A 20,663-nucleotide genomic window follows, 5' to 3' on the forward strand; every position below is an offset into this window, starting at 1 on the left:
CTGGTCCTTTTGTAAAGTGCTCTGACACCTTTGGGTAAAGTTTGCGCTATATAAAATCGCATTAAATAAATAAATAAATCATCAAAATAATTTTGGGATTTGGGTTGTTTAAACTCACTGGGGCACATCTAAATGTAGAGCTCTGGAAAGCAGAAGGGTTGGATATAATTTAATCCAAACTGAGAGCATTTGGTAGTCTGTACACTACATAACGTGCAGAATTAGTAGCCTCTCCATCAAGATGGACTCCTTAGCTGAAGAAACTTTGCCACTCAACAGTGAAAGACATCTTTTTCTGAGCAAGAATCTGATAAGGGAAGTCATATTCCTAGAAAGTCTACACCTATGGTAAATAAAGAAACTTTAAATAGGCAGCCATGTTTGAAATAAGTGTTTGTTAACCTTGAAACGAGATTTGGTGAAAATGGAGGTAGCAATGGTTCAGAAGGGTGTATACTGCTGAGAAGGTGATACATTTGTTGACCCCTAATGTGATTTTTTGTTGGCTCTACCTGCAGAGGAATTTCAGCTTTGTGTGCCCCAGCTTCTCAAGGAGCTAATCAGGGTGGGCCAGTGTATGGGTGGGTCTTCATTTTGAACTTCTGACGATTCTCAATGGTGAACAAATAAATCAGGCTATCTAACATGTGGTGGGGTTATGCAAATATAGAGATAGGTTTACCTCTGCAAACGTCACAGGAAAGTAGATAAGAGAGATCAGGTCTAACATGGTGCAAGCCCTGGTCTGTCCACACAAGGTATGGGTTCAAATTCCCTATATAAGCACTGGGTAGAGTGGACCATCTCAGGCAGATCTTTACAGACTCTCAACCCAACACAATGAAGCTGTCTGTAAGTATTTGATCCTGACTCGAACATGTGTCATTGCCAACTGATTTGAATGGTCTAGGACTGAGGGTGGAAGTAACATGGAAAGGTTTTGGGTCTTACATTAATATATCGAACTGTAAGGCATTTCTCAGACTTTCACAACAAGAGTTAAGACGTATGAGCTGCCAATCTTCATGAATATAGCTGTGTCTCATGCAGCACAGGCCTCATGCCATTGGCCAATTGGAAGTTATATGATTGGCAGCAAAAACCTGGTGCACAGTTAAGGGTGTCTTACTGCATTTTGTGAATTGCTTATTGAAGCCACATAAAGTACACAATATTTTAAGACTAGACCAGGTTTACCATCTGTTTCAGAATATGGATATAGAATATCTGCTGTATGCCACTTTGGTTTTCATGCCTCAATAATGGTTCATCATGTTATTCCTGGTTTAGTCTCTGTCAACTGACGAGTAAGGGTCTAATCACAACTCATCTGTAAAAAATTATAATCCCTGCACACACCCCAGTAAATTTCTTCAGTCAAACCTGCCTGAAGGTAAGGGAGGCGAAGGGTTGTGTTTACCGGGATGTGGATTTTGATGTCCTAAGCACCAAAACCCATATGGTATTCTCCATTTTATGAGAAAATGTCCACTGTATGTGCAGCCTGTTTTGTATTAATGGCTGCTCCCCAAATGAGAATGATTGTATTCATGATTGATGGCCATTTTTAGATTTTGCACTTCTCTGTTTTACTGTGTATGCCCTCTTATCGAGGATTATTTTTTTAATTGAACAATTAACAAATTATTCACTCAGATGCCTTGCTAATTAGATGCAGCTGAACAATCACTAGGACTAGCCAATGATCACTTATGTAGCAGGTATATGACTGACTAATGCCTACTTGCCTTTCAAAGGCATGATTCTTCCAAAAACTCACTTCACTTCCCTAAAAGAAGGCTCAAACTTGTTGTTTCTCTTTCAAATCTCTTGGCCCAGTAGGAGAATGATTAAATGTGGGAGTTATTTCTATAGTGGAAACTAGCTAACCTCTCGGAGATAACAAGCATGTGACCGTCGTGTAGTTGAATGGCCGAGTGACAGAGTGGAGGTGTATTTAGTTATATGTCATTTTCTGCTTTTTCGTGTCACCATGACCTTCACCATCATCTGTGCCAACTCCTCCCACTAATGGCCATTATTTCGGAGCAGACCCGCCCACTTACCTCCTCAGAGGACAGACCCCACATTTGATCCAATACCCTAAGGAATGAATTACGATTATTGTTCCCTAAATATGGCGGTGGGACGTGGAAATTTTCACTTTGATTTATATTTGGTTAGTTTGTGATTTCAAGCTAACTGCATCACTGTAACATTGGGGCACAATAGCTGGTGCCAAGAACAAGCGAGGCCAGGGGTAATGAATGAAGCAACAATAAGGTTTCACCACTTTGACTGGACTGGACTAGATTGATTCCATAGCTGGTCCACCTTTCATGTGCATGGTTTATTTTGTAAGAAGCCTAAACAGAATTGGTTTTCCTGCAGTAGTGCTTTGTGTCTGATAATCTGTGTATTTATGTCTCTCACAGATCTTCCTCCCTGCCCTTCTGGCAGCCTTCTTCATACCATCTCTGGCCGATGACGTAAGTAGAAAAATTAGATGACGATAAAATACACCTGCTTAATAATGTAGGCTATCTTGGCAATGATAGGCCCTGATACTCCGTATACACTAATTATGTGCACATTTCCTTGCGTGTTTATTTTGCTTCACTCTTCTAACCGTTTCAGATGCATGTGGTAGATACAAGGTGGATAGATACATCGATGAGATCAGAGAGAATATTGATGTCTGTGATTCTGACATTATTTTTACATTGCAATGCTCGCTGGGTGTATTTTTTTTCAGTCTTTAATATATTTGGTGCTGTATGACCAATCAGCACAAAATGTTCCTAGAATATAAGTTAGCCAGACCTGCTCAGTACTGGAGAGTTTTGCAAAGAACATTCCAGGGGCCAAAAAGTATAGGAAGTCCGAAAACCAATAGTAATTCTCATAAGGAAAATAAATATGGATAGTGAGGAAAGTATAAGAACACAGAATAGATTGTCACAAAACTGAAATGAGGTAAAGCAGCCAGGTCAATTGTGCAGTGTGAAAATCTGTTCAGCAGTGTTTTGGAAAAAAACATATATTTGGTTGCATAATGAGTTAACAACATTTATGATGTTTTGGGCGGTTGGCATATTGATTTCTTTTAATCAAATTTGAAAATGTGAGAAATTGGAATGTTTGGCAAAAGGATTCAGTTTTTGTTTTGCCAATCTTGAACTTGTGATTGCAGGACAAAATGTAGTCACTGGAAAAAGCCTTTGGCCTTGTGTGGATGGAATAGTAACTAAAGCGCTGAGTGAAGAGTGTTTCTGAAAGCTGGACCCTGCCCCCATTACCCACTATGCACGACCCACCTCTGTAGCATGAATACAGGGTCCCTGGACTCTGAGTCTACTGCATACGTCCTGACCCCACGCAGGGGCCGCGTGCACGCTGGAGCCAGAAGCAGGGTACAGCTGACTGTGGTAGTACACCTACTCGGCATAAAATGTGGCCATGCACAAAGAGTTTTCTTAACTCAGGATTTTAGGTTTCAATGAAAGTAATTACGGTCAGCTGTGCAAGGCCATTAGTCCTGCACACCTGCATCAGAAAGTTTACATCCCAAACCTGCTGAACTTGGCCTTAGGTCACGCAGAGGTGCTTCGGATGAACAGGAGCTGAGAATGAGCATCAAAGATGTACCCCCTATCCCGACCCTACTGCACCCAGACACCGTAGGCACTGCACACTCACTTTTGGGGTTTAGTGAAAACAAACAAAGAATCCATGGAGAGCTCTCCACAGCCTTGGAAGGTTTTGTGGCCCTGAGCAAAGTTATAGCAAAAGGCAAAAGCAGTGTCTCGAGGCCCGCTGACGACTGCCCGTGGCTGAAGCCCATGGGCTTTGGCATCTGTAGACTCTAGACTGATGATGTTGGGGAGGAGGGGTGAGTGAAAGCAAAATATTTCTTGCTGGATATGCTGTCTATGGTATGACCTATGTATGGGTGCAATAACCTCAGAACATTGCCTTCCCAAATCAGGTTAAATGCACACACAGCTGACCTGGGAGATACGAGTGGGCATAGAATAAATCCAAATGCCTATGGACATACACCACTGAAATTGTGGCCCTTGAATTTTGTGGGGAAGACATAAAGACACTGTTGTGTCCTAAACAAGCAGTACACAGCCTTGCATTCTGCCTGGTGAAAGCTACACAACTAGTGTACCTGCCAAGCAATCTTTGCGGTCTCATCCCATCCACCTACCTGGCATTGGTCCTTACTTGGTTACTTGGAGGTCTAAATTGTGATCTGAATCTTGTGCCATCTATTGCACCCATCGTACCAATGGCTTAATCCTTTGGCCAAGACATGCCCCATGGTATTGGTCTGTATACATTTAATACAGCCAACACTCTAGTGATTTGATGCTTTTAATCAGAGTCTGTGCTATTGCTAAAAAAAAACTCTATGCCAATCAACTCATCTGATGATGCCCCACAGACACTTTCCAAGGTTAAATGCGAAGAGACACAGCAGTTCTACACTGTAGATGTTTTGCTCACACCTCTAATGAATGTATCTATTAAATTAGATCTGATGATGCCTTGATAGTATCTGTGCACTTCTGACTTGGTTGCATAGGGCTGTTCTGAAGATCATGTTGTAACTGCTAATGGTTTGCTGTTTTCTCCTGCAGTCTGTCACCCTTACTAACCAGGGCAATGATGGCGGCAGTGTCCACCAGACAGTGAACATCAACAATGGACAAAACATTGCCAATATCAACACTAACGCCGGGTGGAACTCGGTGAACTCTATTTGGGACTACAACACTGTGAGTACCTGAGAGGGTGGGCTTTGCATCGACGTGAAAAACATGTGGATTACCAAATACAAAAGTAGATAGCATGTATATTACACATTAGTCTTAAGGGGGATGTTGGGTCTCCTTGACTGGGAACCATCAATACTCTTGACCACCACTTCTTGATCCATTGATTGGACTCGGTGGCACTATGTTTGTGTTTTTTTATTTGGTCTGGATCTAACCCTTTAAATCAGACCATGCTCGACCTCAGAACCTTATTATCCAGACCCAAGACTTTATAATATGGGGTAGCACAAGGCCTGGGCTTTTTTCCATGTCAATTAATTACCTACTTCTAATGTTAGGACTATACTTTGTCAATCTTATGTCAATGATACACAGATTTATAGGGAGTTTAAAATATATAAATAAACCATAATTTAATTTTCCCCCACGTTTTGAACACTGTATGCAGCTAGATGCTATTTGAAATCGATAAAGTGGAAGTCATTAGGGCATATTTACAAGGGAATATCTCCACCAGAACATCACTTTTAGTGACTTTCTGGTCACACTATCCCTTTCTACTTATTTACAAAGCAGTGTTAAGCTACTTAAGGCTTAAGCAGAATTAAGCCACTTCTATATAAGGCCCATTTTCATGCTTCATTTAGAGTGAAAGGGTCGTGCATTGGGTGTTGCAGTGGGCGTTCCTCCGCAACATCCATTGCTTTTTGACACTGCCCAATATTAACAAGGATGAGGCAGCGTCAAAAACTAAGGTGCGGTAATACCTGGTCTTAGGATAGTGATACAAGGAGAAATTATGCTCTTTGTATGTGTGCTGCATTCTGGCACAACTCTCGGTTTAAAAATGTCAGAGCGCGGCATTACCAATTTTGGCGTAACACAGCGCTCTGAAATGTTATTGGAAATATCCCCCATTATTTTCTAGGTAAAAGCTAGAATAAGCAATCAGCTAAATGATGCAATATCACCATTATTTATGCAAATAGTAACAGTGCTTTGATAGTGAAAAATCCAAGTATTGAATCTGTAAAGCCCAAGATTAATTCACAGATTCCTATTTAACAGCACTTTTACTCATTTGAAATGGAAACTCATTTATCAAACGGTGAGGAGTTTAAGGATCTAAAGTACCAGCCTCCCATCTCCTCACCCTTCAGTGCTCAGCCTTAGAAGATGGGAGAATCACATTACTTGAGCAAAAAACAAGAATCTCAGTGCCACACACACACACCAGCACTCAAAAGGGACCATGAAAAACTACTTTTCGCTCACTTGATTCATTATTCTAGAAGACAACTACCCGTCCACCACCCAATGAAGGGTTGCATGAAGGCACCACAGAAATGTTCCATTCATTCATTAATTTATTAAATAATCACAGTAGTATTAAAGGGCACCTTCCTGGTTGCACACAGAATGCTTGTCAGGCCTACACATCCACTAAACAACAACACTTGACCAGTGTTTGACAAGGATGGGAGCGGTAGGTAACACCATAGGCTCGTCCTTTACTTTTTTAGCTGCCTGAGATCACATTAACTGAGGGTGGAAATGATAAGCTTGGTGCTGTTTGATAGCAGAAAGTGGGAGACTGTGGCCCTCGGAGGACCTCTCCTATGGTGCTGAATTGGAATACCAGGAAGGCAGGAGATTTCCTAGTGGACGTCACCATAGTTATCTTTATTGTTAAAGGAAAGAAATGATGCTCCAATGTTATGACAGATCCGGCTACAAATATTTTTAGTTCTGTTTGTTTTTCAGAGTTTACTTGCAGGAGGAACTAGTAATTTTAGCAAAAATGTTAGAAAGGTTGTATGGCAGGCGGGGTCCAGTGGATTTTGGAATATTTAAAGCCTCATGTTGTGTTTTTTTCCCAGAATTACTTTATTGAGTTTCTGGTACCGCAGTTGCACACAGTTTGCCAACGCATTTAAGCATATTATCATACATTCCATACATGTCTATAACATAATGTACATCTGTCCCAGGTGCTTTGTGGAACTGGAGGTGTGTGACATCCCCTTGTTAGTTGGGTGCACATTTGTGCATGCAGTCCATATCCATGCAGTCTTTTCTTGTTTTGAAGCCAGGGGAACCACTTGGCCCTGAGGCCAGCATTTGAACTAGCATGAAAGCAGAAAACTATTACAACTCTCCCTTATTTGGAGGAATATAATTATTAAACTAGGTTTTAGCCACTGTTGCAGTCTACAATATAGCCCCTTCATGGTGGTTCTGGGTGTTGCATCCCACTTGTTCCTGTCCTGATAGACAAATGACTGTCATCATACCTATACCAGTTGTGTACGCCCTCTCTAAAGTGTTTGTTTGTGTTACATAGGTGGCATTCTTTATTGCATAGCTCTGTTCGCACCCGCTACACTCGATACAAAAGGTGTGTGGTGTATCGCATGCTCAACCCGAGTGAGACTTGATGATGATGATTCAAGGGAAGGCGGTTTCTTGTCTGTTTTAGATTTTAGTGCTGTTACATAGTCATCCCATGTTTGCAGCCCCCTAAGGCCCTGTGCATATAGTTCATCCCACACATCTGTCTCTGCTGTACCCCATTTGAGGAGGTCTTTTAGCCACCATTGATGGCTCTGTGCCCCAGGCGATTTCCAGGCAATGCTTCATTTGGCTAGTGAATACGTCAGGGCTACATAAGTGGTTTGATTGTAAGCTCAGCCACAGTCCCCACCATGTCTTCAGAGTAACTTACTATTTCAGGACAGGACCACAACATATGTTGGAAGTCCTCCGCCGATGAGTTGAATATAGGGCATTTGCGTTCTGTCCCTGAAAACATGACGTTCAACAGTGCTGAGGTAAGGTAGGTTTCATGTGCATAGTTGAACTGGGTGGACTTGATTCTGTGGTTCCTTGGTGCTGTCTTTACATGCCTCATCGCCCCTTCCCACTGCTTATTTTTTAATTCCTGCCCCACAATGGTATTCCATTTACCCCATAGACTGGGGTACTCATTAAGGCCAGTGCCCAGCAGCAGATTGTATAACAGAGTTAACATCCCACCTATCCTTGCCATATGTTAGTAGGAGCCCCAGCCTTTCGAAGGTGCGCTGCTGTGTCAGGTCTTGGCCCCATGTCTTTCTAAGGATGAGCCAGTGTATTATGCGTCAGCGCCAGGAACTGCCCTAAGCCAATTCCGTGTCACTTTCGGGAATGTGAGCAATATGTTGTGTTTAAATATATCTCCAAAAGTGGACAGTGCGTTCTCTGACCAGTGCTTCGAGTACGTGTTGGGTGATTGCTTTGATGTCCTCCACTGTGGTCAGTATGTCGGGGGGATCCAGTTGAGCTTCCATGAGGTAGAGGAGTGCCTCATCCACATACAGGGAGATGACATCCCATGTGCCATTGCATGTTATTCCCCACTCTGGGCATCTCATCCTAGTAGGAGCCGGAGGCGGCTTAATGACTAGTGCAAATATTGAGGGTGACAGTGGGTACCCCTGCCTGGTGCCCCAGCCAAATGGGAAAGATTCAGAAATGTCTCTGCCCGTGTGCACTCCACCTGTCAGGGCGGAGTATAAGAGACTAATCCAGAATCTAATTTCAGGCCCAAACCCCATGCCTTCGAGTACTGCCTTTAGAAACGGCCATCCCAACATATCAAATGCTTTCTCGATGTCTAGAACGATCGGAATCGTTTCATCTTCAATTCCATTATCACAAACAGTTGTCGCAGATTCAAGAATGTATTCCTCCCTGGGATAAACCCATTTTGATCCAGGTGCATCAGGGTGAAATCACTTGGTTCAATCTGTTTGCTATCACCTTTCCTAAAATCTTGCAGTAAGTGTTGAGCAACGACAGAGACCAATAGGATCACTTGTCTAAGGAACCTCGATCTGATACTTCATGTCATGTTTAACCTGCATTTCTTATCCTAAAATGATGTCTCTAGTTTTATCATAATATGTTTTCGGAGTGTGCATACACCGTTACCCTGAATATCACCAGGCACTTCTCTTCAAGGTATGAAACATCCACAAGCTCTAATAGAGCCCCTCTATATACACTTATATGTGAATATAGAGACACTCATATGGCTCTCATATTGCACTCATACTGAACTGCATTTTGCAGTTCTAGCTCATTTCTGAGGAGCTCGCAAAGTCTCATGATGCAGTTCTACACTGACTTGGACAGTGCATTGATATTTCAGTGCAAATAGATTCACAGATATCTAACAATTCCCCTCTATACTGGCATGCACCATAAATTAATATTCTTGGTTAGACATTCACAGGGCTCTCATAAACTAACTAACTAACTGATCTAAACTAAGCACTACCATCCTCTACAAGGTCGACCATATAGCTAAGACTCACTTCTGTCATTGACTGATATCCTTGTTCTAAGACATGTGCGTACATTGTATTGCACAGATATTTAATCCTGCAACATACAATGCCAGCCGACCCCTGAGACATTGAGTGTTCAAATTTTCACAGCTGCAACATGTACTGATAGCCAAGTACTGAACCATTTGCCTAGATTACCCTGCACTTTATATGGACGTGCAAGTACAGAGACATTAAGAGTAAAACCTCTGGGCTGACCAACATTATACACTGATATCCCAGTACTAAAGACCTACATTGAGCCACACTTCGACCCACTGTGGTAGAATGTTTTCCCAGACATGGATACAAATTAACAACTTCTAGAATGCAAACCCAGAGGGTAGATCACATATAAAAACCTTTCTTGTAAACCTTTAATCTCTACACAGTAGGCAACATTGAGTGATGAAAACAGTAGTATGTTGGAATATAAACTACAGAAACATTCTTCTATCAAAACATTGTGACCAAAATATTGAGGACCGCAATTCAGAGAAGATGTGTGTATAGATGTATTAGTCATAAATACACATCAATGTATCAATAAGTTATATATAGTCAAGGTATATTTATGTGCAGTCAATTAAAGTCAGCCCATTATAACCTATCTCTACTTAGCAACTTGACATTTTGGTCCTCGATATTTTAGTCAAAATATTTTGGTAGCACAATTTTCTAGAAATGATGTTACGGAGGAATACTAGGCATTTAAAAGGAAAAAGTAGAAAATCATTTTATCTAAACATCAAGATGCATGCAAATTATTGTTATTCATTTTGTACTTGTTGCAAAGATTTACAAAAAGCCAAATTATGTAGAGGGCTTCGTTGATAAGGCAGAAATGACATGTTTTCACTATTGCTCAATTTGCATTGGATGGTGCATTTGTGTGATTCAAAAACATCCGTAGTTGTATGTTCCCACCTCCCGCTTCGAACAAGAAATCCATAACAGTGCAAGAATTAAGTAAAAGATGTTTATCTGCTTCCACAAATAAGGGTTATTTCCTTTCATTGTGGTTTTACCAGTGTTTTTGCATTTGCACTAAAATCAGGAATGCCTAAACATAATGCATAAGGATATCTCTGGATACATAAGGATATCAGTGAATAGCAGTCGAATGTCACTTGGGCATATGTGCTTCTTTTCTTTGTACGCAGAGATTGGTCAGATGCTGTTATGGTGCTCGGTTGAAGGTATATTGCCTGTATAGTTTTAAAGAGGGGGCATGAGCTTTGGCCCACCTAGACACTTATCTCCAGACTGATGTCTTGGTAGCAGCTTGAGAGATCAAGGAGAAAAAAAACAATCACAGTTAAATCACAACACAGTGTAACCAATTTTGTCACACAATAATCCACTAGACAATTTAATCCAAGTTTAGTAGCGTTTAATTATAAATGTAGTAATAAATCAATATAGACCAGCCTCAAATTTATCATAAAGAAATACAGAACTACCAAAGTAAGCGCAAATATCCTGAAGCTATACCCTATATAATACACAGAAGACAACGAATGATAATGACAATGCAAATGATCAGGAAAAAGAATTGAGTATTAAACTGCATGGAATGGATCTCCAAGGTAAGCAGTAGCACGCTATCTCTCCCTAAACTACATTAAAGAGGCAACCCCAAACTTAAAAGCATTTAGTTAAGGTGAAATTAGAAAGCTGTCAGCTGTCGGAGTCTTCAGTAGAAGGCCCTCCACCCATGGGTCATGTATCATAAAGCCACAGAAATAGACACATAGGTCTCCTTCTAGTGAAGTCTTAAGATGTCTCTCTGTTCCTCACTAAGCTACAGCATAAAATATCAATTGTATTCAAGGTAGACAATCCCATGTGAAGTTTGCTAGTACGTTTTCAGTACACTCGCATAAATCTATACTTACACCTCCTTTCCTAAATCGATAAGTTGCAACTTCATTCGTCCTTGGTCATTCTTCTACTCCTCCATGAGAACTTGTCTCTTTGCTCATTACCACGCTTTTCCTTGCCAAACTTCGTCTTCGCCTAACTTGCTATCTAATGAAAACAATCTATGCTAACTAATGAGGCCTTGTACGAACATACAAGTAAATACATTCTACATTGAAGGTTAAATACGAATTACATGTTAGGCTAAACGTGAGCTTGAATTGAACGGGTTTCTTGAGGTCCACTCTACTCAATTTTAGCAATGCACAGGTTTCCAGAATACATACACATTTCTACACACAGAAAAACGCAGCTTCTTAGTACATAAATACATTGTAAAGAATTATGAATATAGCATTCTAAATGTACCTACATAGAAGTAATTCTTGTTACACGTATAATTGTTCAAACATTACTCTACACATACACATTCTATTTTATAAACCTCACAATGGAAACATTTTACGTAAACTTCTCCTGTCACATTAATATGGAGATGTTATATAGATCTCTATTAGTCACGCTCTAAACACAAAACTTTTCACATGGAGTGCTTTAAGTATGCAATACTCCATTTTCCTTAGTAACATTGATCACACAGAATATATCTGAGTGCTGACTACACATGATTATGATGAACTCCTACAGTATCTCAGAATCGGATCAAAATTAAACTTCTCCAAGGGTGATAGCATGTCAATCTAATGCAACTATAGCATATAATTGTCTTTAATGTGCACATCACATTTTCAAATGCCAGTAAAGTTGGTGGTAGTAGTAAGGTAGCTCACTGGATTAATTTTCCCTCTAAAGAGATGTTTGTGTAGCCTGCAAGTTACAAGGAAGCATCAGAGTAGTTCAGGTTGTTAATGTGAGTCCACTGCAAGGTATTTTTCATGCTCACGCTGACAGGTTTCAGTGTCTTTAGGACAGTTGGGTTGTGTGTGTGCTGCCTAGACCCATATGAAAGTGCAGTTCACAAGTAGTTCCAGTCTCAGTTAAACAGTCTGTGATTCATCTTGCAGAAATCTCTGCATAATCCGCTGATCGAAGGTTCGAATTCATGCAGGACAGAATCAGACTTTAAGACTTTCAAAGTTAACAGAATTAGTACATTGGATGTGGTAATGAATGTTCTCAAGAATCTTCAAATATTTAAATGGCTCTACTAGGTATAAAATATAAAATACTAATACATATGCCCTTCTTCGCACCCCTAAAAACACAATGCAGCCATGTATTCTTGAATGCCTTTATTTAAAAAAAAAGAATCTGAATGTAAGTGGCCTTGTATTAGTCCTGATGCCACTGTTCCTGTTTGTACTGCGGTGAAAGTAGGGGTGCAACTAGGGAGTAATGGATGGCAAGGCCTGCAAACAGATGCACTCCTTCCTAGTTTTCCATTGAGTGCCACAGACCTGCTCGAAACTGCAAACCTGGAGTAATAACAACAAAAAGGTGCTGGTCTAAAGCCCTGCTATGCAGAAGCAGTTTTGTGGCTCTGCCCAACATTCCTTACTACAGCACAAGCTGTAACATGGAATCCTGCCCTGAGTAATCATTGTGTGGATTTAAACCACTGGCCTGCATAGAATGCATATGCCCTGCAGCAAACACAAAAAGCCATCTCTCAAGTGTTTTGGGGGTTTTCCCATCATTTCAGTGCACTTCGAAATGTATCTATTCCCTCCAAAGTCCACAATAAGCCGATTTCATAAACTAGTCATTTGTACACAAGGCATTATGTTGATCAAGGGTTTTCTATCTTCCAGGGATTCATTGCACTCCGGCCCTTTGCCAAGAAGTCCTGCTACATCCATAGGATGAACAAGAATGTGGTGCCCAGTCTTCAGGAGCTCGCTCGCCTCACCAAGGAGAAGAAGGTGACAGTGGGGGTGGTGGGATATTGATTGGGCCTCCGACTCTAAGAATAGGATGTGTGTAGGAGTGACTTAACCCTAGAGGAGTCCTGACACTTCCAAATCCACTCATTCACCAGGATTACTCCTGGCTTATTCCTAAAATTGAGGAATAAGACAAGAGTACCCCAAGTGTAAGTCACATAAAAACTAAAACTCATGCTGCACATTCATATACACTCAGTCAGTACTGGACTCTTATGTGCAGCTGTGAAAATGGTACCTGCAGTATGAGCACTTGTGTGTATGTATCACAAACAGTGCTCCAGGGGCAGAAGGGGCATTTACACGTATTGAGCCCCAAGAGCACAAAGACATTATAAAGGGGAGTCACAGCTCTTGTGCAGCCCATTCTATACTGATCATGCCTGTGCCCTTTTTGTGTGACTGTGTGCCCCACAGAAATGAGGGAAAGCTTTGCCTTGTGCCTGATCCATATCACAGATGCAGACATAGAGGCAATGGAGCTGTAACAAAGCACACTGGATAGATGCCATAAACAGGTGGCATGCAATCAGTGCGCCTATCAGGGTGCACATTATAAGAAGGAACAGGGGTCCCAGAACCCCCCCAGACATGCCCCAACAGGTAGATGCTGTCACTAATTGTACCCACCTGCACCTGCAGTGGTGTCTCTACTCAGACTGAAACACCGACGGGGTTGCCACCTGCATTAAAAGGCATGCATGCAGTTTCGAACAGCTAGCTTGCTTTCAGTCACAGAGTGTTCAGAGTGCATGTGAAAGTTTGGTCCTGTTCTCTGCGCAGTGCATGCATTCTCTGTAAAAGGGTGCACCGTCTCACTCTGTGCCCAGCGCACCCAGTAATGAGTGTGTCAAGCACATACTGAGACAGTGACCCCAATAAGTAATGCAACCACGAGTGTACCGTATCATGCTCTAGATGCAGTTTGTGGAATATATTCAGTTCTGTGGGCCACATTTGATGTATCATGCAAACTTTATGAGGGCATCATTGAGGTACTGTGTGGAGCTCTGAAGGCTTTACCTGGAGCATTGTGTCCAGTTCTGTGTGTGGCGTCTATATACTGTATCAAGTTCTAAAGCCATATCTGCAGGATTCTGAGCCTTTCAAATGCCTTCATCTGGAGCAGTATTTCCAGTTCTGTTGGCTATATCTAGTTTACTGTTTCTAGTTTACATTTGGAGATTGAATTGTGTCCCATTTGGAAAAATAAATGGTGGGCATTTCCAAGTAGAGGAGTCATGATAAGGCTAGATCCCCAGAAGACATGCTATGAAGAAATATCAAGATAGAGCAGTAAAGGAGGAGGGAGACAAGGTTGAAGGAGAAGGAGGAAGGACTGCAGTAAAACCTGTCATTTGATTACATCTCTGCCTCCCTCTAGGATCAGAAGGCTCCTGCTGGACCACCCCCTCGCTCCTTGCAATATACCGTCACCAGCGCTAAAGCCGAGAACTTTGCAGAGTATGGGAAACCCATTGAGGCCATGTGCCGGGGAGTACCCTCCTACCTTGCTGAGGAAGATCACGGTGAGTATCCTGCAGCTCCATTACTCAGCGGCGAAATGGTCGGAGAAGGCCTGCACTTTTTAGAAGTAACCCAAACAAGTGTATTTTTAAAAGACTATGCCGAATCTGTGTAACAGTCACATTGATAGAAACAACATAGGGCACAGTTAGCCTTAAGAGTTGGGTGTTTCCTAACATGTCTGTTACACAGGCTTTTCAGAGGCAATGGCCTCCCATGGATGACAACGCAAGTTCCTGATAGTCCAATCTAGTTCTGATTAACGCATCTCAAACTTATAATCAATAAAATCAGAGTTATGTATTCTGTTCTCTTCTTTAATGAAGGGTTTGGCCACATGCATATTATATGTGCACGCCTTATGTGAGCTGTGTGCACACTTTCCAGTATTAAAGTTCCTATGTTATGTGCAAGACCCTGTCTGCTGCATTACCATGTAGTTTTTCTGTTGTTAATTGGGGTTACCTAGCAGGTTTCTAGCCTAGTAATGAGTGCTCTTTAGATTTGTTTAATTATCCTTAAGGGATCACATTTTTCCTTTCTTTCCTCTACAGGGAACAGTTTCTTTTTTGGAATCGGTGGCTGTGTACGGGCTGACCTTCTCTTCCTCATTAATATCAGTCTTTGTGGAGGAGCCGGGTTCTAATTCCAGATTCTTTGAAAATCATATCGTTCAGAGTCCTGTCAGCCATTTTGTTTTTCCCAGTGATATCGCATGTTTACTAGCCGCTTGTCTATTTTACTTCTACTTCTGAGCTGTGTGACTTAAATATCTGCAAATAAATCTATTGTAGCATTTCATCCATCGGTGTCTTATTAACATTTATTAACGCTTTATTACCTGCGGCTGCGCGGGGGGATCGGCGAGGGCAAGTGCGGAGGTTCCTCTTGAAATTTAATTTCAAAAGTAGTGCTGCAGAGCTGGGCTGCTTTTAAAATGACCCCAGGCACTCAACACTGCAACCATACAAGTGCAAAAAAAAGCTGCTGCTCTCTAAACTTCATTGCCCTATTAAATACTAGCGTCTTATAGGTAGTTTCAATACCCCTGCCCGATTATCTACTAGGGACTTATAGGGTAGGTCAATGTAATGCCAATTGTAAGAAATTACTTGTAAAGGCAGTCTGCAAGGCTACATTTAAGATGACAGACAACCACTCAGCAGACATGCAAAATGCTTAAAATCTGCTGGGCCTCAAATACTCCATACCCTATTATCTACTAGGGGCTTACAGGTAGATTAACCCTCGTTGCCCTATTAGCTACTTATAGGGTCTGTCAGGCCAATTGTATGTGTACCCTAAAACATAGTGTACCCTATATTTTTGTAGTGTTTTAAACATCACACTTGCCTGGGCCTGCCAGCAGAGCACAGGGCACAGTCAGAGTCCACCAGTATCCACCAGTATCATTCAGAACAAATGGGGGTGAACGGGTGAAAAGGATGACTTTCTAACAGAAGTGGACCACCACACTGCAGAGCATTAGTCTAATGCCTGAGGCATAGCACTTGGTAGGGCTGTGTCAGACCAGGCCATCAGGCTCTAGCTGATTGCCCTGTGGGCCAGTCTGATCCTGAACACTTGCATATAGTGACAATACAATGTGCTTGGAGGGATGGGGAGAACCAGGAGCCCTTGAAATCTCCAGTCATGGAAACAGAAATGGTTTGGGGGTAATAACATAAATTTAAAATGAGAAAAGGGGGTATAATGCAGTAAAGAGCAGTGACTGGCGAGATATATGGGCTTTGTAATACTTTTATTTTTGATAATAGTGTAACTGCCCCCTTTACCTGTTTAAACATGACTGTTCCATGATTTTTCGGTACAGCTCTATACCATTTCCTACAGAATGGCTATTGGATTCAGTAGAGCATGAAAAATAACAAAAATGATCTTGTATAACTGTTCTAGTCTGTCACTAAAGACATTTCTGTGGGACGGCCTCATTGCATGCATGTAATGTCTAGCCAGTCTAGTTTTAGTAAACAGCAAGTTGCATTCTGGGATATGCAGTTTCGCTCTTAACATTGAACATTGTACATATCAACTCAAAAAATCACAGAACACGACATTTACTAAATGTATAGGCCCTACAAAGGTGTGACATATGATATAGGGCATTTGCCGGCTGTGTCATCTCTCACTGTTACAGCCGGAGACATACTGGGAAAGTACAGGTATTATGTGAACCAGCATAAAAACAAAAATGTCTTCAGCTCTCCAGAAGCAGAGAAAAGGCGGGTAGCGTATGGGATGAATACATTTAAGCACAGAAGCATTCATTTCAGATATCTACTTTTTGAAAAGATGAGGGTTTAGAGTTGGAGTCACTGCCGCCTACACAGCTGTGCGAAGGCCCTCATTGTATATTATCGATATACTTTTCCTACATCCTGTGAAAAGTTGTCTGTTTAAAGACAACCCTGGTACGGGATTGGGAGGTGGGGCGCAGACAAACCACTGACCATCTTCTAAAGTGTGGAAGAGGCCAGTTTATTGAAACAGGTGCAAATTAACAGCTTATTACTGACAAAACTACCATTTCGCTAAACATCCAATTAACTAACCAATGTCCATCCGCAATAGCCCACCCGATAAGAATCTTATTGCTTTTGAAGCGTATTTCAACATTTTTAACCTTAACTTTCCCCTCCAGCCTATGACTGGACTGCAAGTTTTTTTTTTTTTTAAAACCTTTATTACAATTTCAGAGAAATACAAGTATGGGCCTACAACCAACAGGCCGGCCGCTAAAATGCAGTGTAACCCTAGGCACAGCTGAACATTCACATCGATGAAGCAACAAAAAAGGGGTCACTGGAGAGTTAATCATCGCAGTCGGCCGCAGCCGCAGTCCATAAACAAACAAGAAAGGTTTCATATTTTTAGGAAACGAAAAACAGCAAACACACAAGGCAGAGGAAATTAATAGCAGTAGCATGTGCCCCTCGTATCGAGGGAGTAATCCAACCCGGGTAGACAGAGGGGGGGGGGCAAGGCCGAAGAAACCAAGTTCGCATGTCGCAGGAGCATACAGGAATGCGCGGGCTAGGGAGACAGAGCGGCATCTATCTCACGCATCTGAGGCGGGGCGCATATACCTCCACGATAGGAGTTCCAGGGACCCCACACCTTAATCCACTTCCCAGGCTTGCCTCTCGCCACATACACCGTTTTCTCTCTGAACATACACCAGTCCATGTGTTCTTTCCACTCGGAGACCGTGGGTGGCCTCTGGGAGCCCCACAATTGTGCAATGTCACGCTTCGCTACCATATAGCCCAGAGTCACCCATTGCGTCTGCGTCACATTGTAATCAGTCGGCTCCCAGACATTCAGCAAACATCTTCGTGCCTCCGGCAACAAGGCAACATGCGTGACTTCTTCTAACACCGCATGCACTCTGCACCAAAACCGAGTCACCTCCGGACACTCCCACAGGATATGGAGGAAACTCCCCAGGAGTCCACAGCCTCGCTTACACAAACCATCCACCGAATACCCCATACGCATCAGAGCAGGCCCCGTGACGTACACTCTATGGAGTATTTTAAGCTGGACGAACCGCAACCGGGCCGGGATAGCCACCTCTTTCGGGGAGGCCACCGCCGACACCCAATCCTCGTCGTCCAGTTCTAAACCGTCGGCAATCCATGTCTCCCGCAATGAAGCCAGCAAACCCATCCGATCATTAATAAGCTTCTTATAAATCAGCGAAATGGTGCTATCCGGCACATAGCCGTCCAATATCCTGTCCTCCAACGGGGAATGCTCCGGAATAGCCGCCACGTCCGAAAACACGGAACACAAGGCATGATGGACCTGAGCATACCGATAGTATTCCCTATCATTCAACTGGTATTCAGTTTTCAGCATGTCGAACGTCTTAAATTTCCCTTTCGTCCAGAGATCCCCTACCGTGCTGATACCAATCGTATCCCACTTATCAAAGCCTTTCGTAGTATACAGATAACCCAAACGCTGGGACGCATACAACGGCGTAGCCCGAGTCAAACGATCCCTCCACCCCATCGCCGCATTTGCTGCATGCCACACCTGTACCGCGACCCGCGTCGGGCCCGTCAACGGCGCATCAAGGGACCCCGAGTATAGCGCTCGATTATAGTCTCCGCCCGGCAATAGCAATTTGTCCATCTCAAAAGCCGGGTTCAAAGCAGGGCCATACATCCCGTGATTGACGGCAGCCAACTGGGAGGCCCAGTAGTATCGCTTAATGTCAGGGAGGGCGACCCCCCCATCATACCACGGTAGAGTTAGTTTGGCAAGAGCAATCCGCGGCCGCCCATCCCAAAACAATCGACGCTGGAGACACTCCACCTCCCGAAAATAACGGGCCGGCACTACGTCCATGGTGTTCTGCAGGGCGTACAAAAAGCGTGGCAGCGACATCATTTTGAACAGTGCTGCCCGGCCAAGTGGCGAGAGCGGCAACCGCCGCCAACCCGCCACATCCGCCCTTAGGCGCTGAAGGGGGGGGAGAAGATTCCGTTCGTAGCGGGCCACCGGGTCCAGTGTTATAAAAATTCCCAAATACGTAAATCCCGACGGCGCAATCTGGATAGGGCACCCCCGCGGAAGGGGGGGGCCTCCCCGGAAAGAACGTATACACAGGACTTAGCCCAGTTGATGACCAATCCGGAATTGCGACCAAAGGAGCTCAAAACATCCACCAACACAATGAGCGATTTGCGCGGTGATGCAAGATACAAAAGGATATCGTCCGAGTATAGGGAGACCCGATCCTCGTATTCCGGCGTCCATCTAAGGCCACGCATCGAGGGTTCCCACCGCAACCACTCCGCAAGGGGCTCCAGACAAAGCGCAAAAAGAAGAGGCGACAGTGGACATCCCTGTCGGGTGCCCCTACCCAAAACAAAGGGAGCCGACACACGTCCGTTGACCACCACCTGTGCCAGTGGATTGTCATAAAGCAATTTCACCCAACCGATAAAACCCGGGCCAAAACCAAACTTCGCCAATGCTGCCCAGATGTACGGCCATTCCAAGGTATCAAACGCCATGGTAGCGTCCAAGGACGCCAAAATGGCCGGCTCACGAATGAATGGAGCGCGAGCAAGGACGCCATGCAATTGCCGCAGGTTCAAAGCGGTATTGCGATGGGGTATAAAGCCGGATTGATCCTGATGAATCAGGTCGCCCACAACCCGGATCAGACGATTGGCCAGTACCTTGGCGAGGATTTTGGGCTCCGCGTTTAACAAGGAGATGGGCCTGTAAGAAGTACACCGATCCCGCGGCTTCCCCTCCTTATGGATAACCACAATAGTAGCAAGACGTTGGTCAGGGGGGAGGGAGCCCGCCGCCTTAGCCTCAAGGAACATGTCTCGGAGATAAGGCGCAATCACATCTGGGCGCAACTTGTATAATTCGATGGGAAGTCCGTTAGGACCCATGGCCTTACCCGAGGCAATAGAGCGAATGGCCAAAGCAATCTCATCTGGCGACAGGGCCGCATCCATCAATACTTTATCCTCATCAGATAGGGAAGGCAGAGTAATGTCTCGAAGCAGCAGTCGAGAGTCTTCCTCCGAGCGCTCTGAGACCGGAGAGTAGACCCCGTAAAAATACTCCGCGAAGCAATCAACTATATCACCGGGGTCCGTCACACACACACCGTCCACCCTCTCAACCTCCGGTACCACTCGACTCGCTCTCTCCTTCTTATCCAACCAAGCAATCAACTTCCCGGCCTTATCACCCATATCATAAAAAACGCCCCTGTTGCTCCCTGCTCATACTCCTAGCAGATTCAGTAACCAGCGCCTTATAGTCGGCCTGCTTAAGCTCCAACACATGCAATCTATCATCCGTAACACCTTGCTCCAAATCACTCTCCAACTCAGTGATCTCATCTTCTAGCCGAACAACCTCCTGCGCAGCGCATTTTTTGGTGTAGGAAATGAGAGCCAGGGCCTGGCCCCGGAGCACCGTCTTAAAGGCCTTCCCAAAGGGAGATGGCGGAAGACACCGACCCCACGTTGTCATTAAAGTAGTGTTCCAGAGACTTAACCAGGTCTGCACGAATCATGGGGTTTCGTAGGTACCAGGGGTTGATCGGCGCCACCCTCCCCTCCGCCCCCAGGGCGATATCTAGGTGTAACAAG

General features: G+C 43.6%; 1 protein-coding gene across 1 annotated transcript; it reads left to right on the top strand.

The window, feature by feature from the left end:
- Window positions 1-749: 749 nt before the first annotated feature.
- LOC146784387 (gastrokine-1-like) lies at window positions 750-15,312 on the top strand. Its single transcript, XM_085634541.1, has 6 exons — window positions 750-852; window positions 2,436-2,489; window positions 4,650-4,787; window positions 12,853-12,963; window positions 14,369-14,513; window positions 15,066-15,312. The coding sequence occupies exons 1-6, from the start codon at window positions 841-843 to the stop codon at window positions 15,155-15,157; spliced, it is 552 nt and encodes a 183-aa protein (XP_085490667.1). The 5' UTR covers window positions 750-840; the 3' UTR covers window positions 15,158-15,312.
- The last annotated feature ends 5,351 nt before the right edge of the window (window positions 15,313-20,663 follow it).

Source organism: Triturus cristatus, chromosome 11 (genome assembly GCF_964204655.1).
Source record: "Triturus cristatus chromosome 11, aTriCri1.1, whole genome shotgun sequence".
Lineage (NCBI taxonomy): Eukaryota > Metazoa > Chordata > Amphibia > Caudata > Salamandridae > Triturus > Triturus cristatus.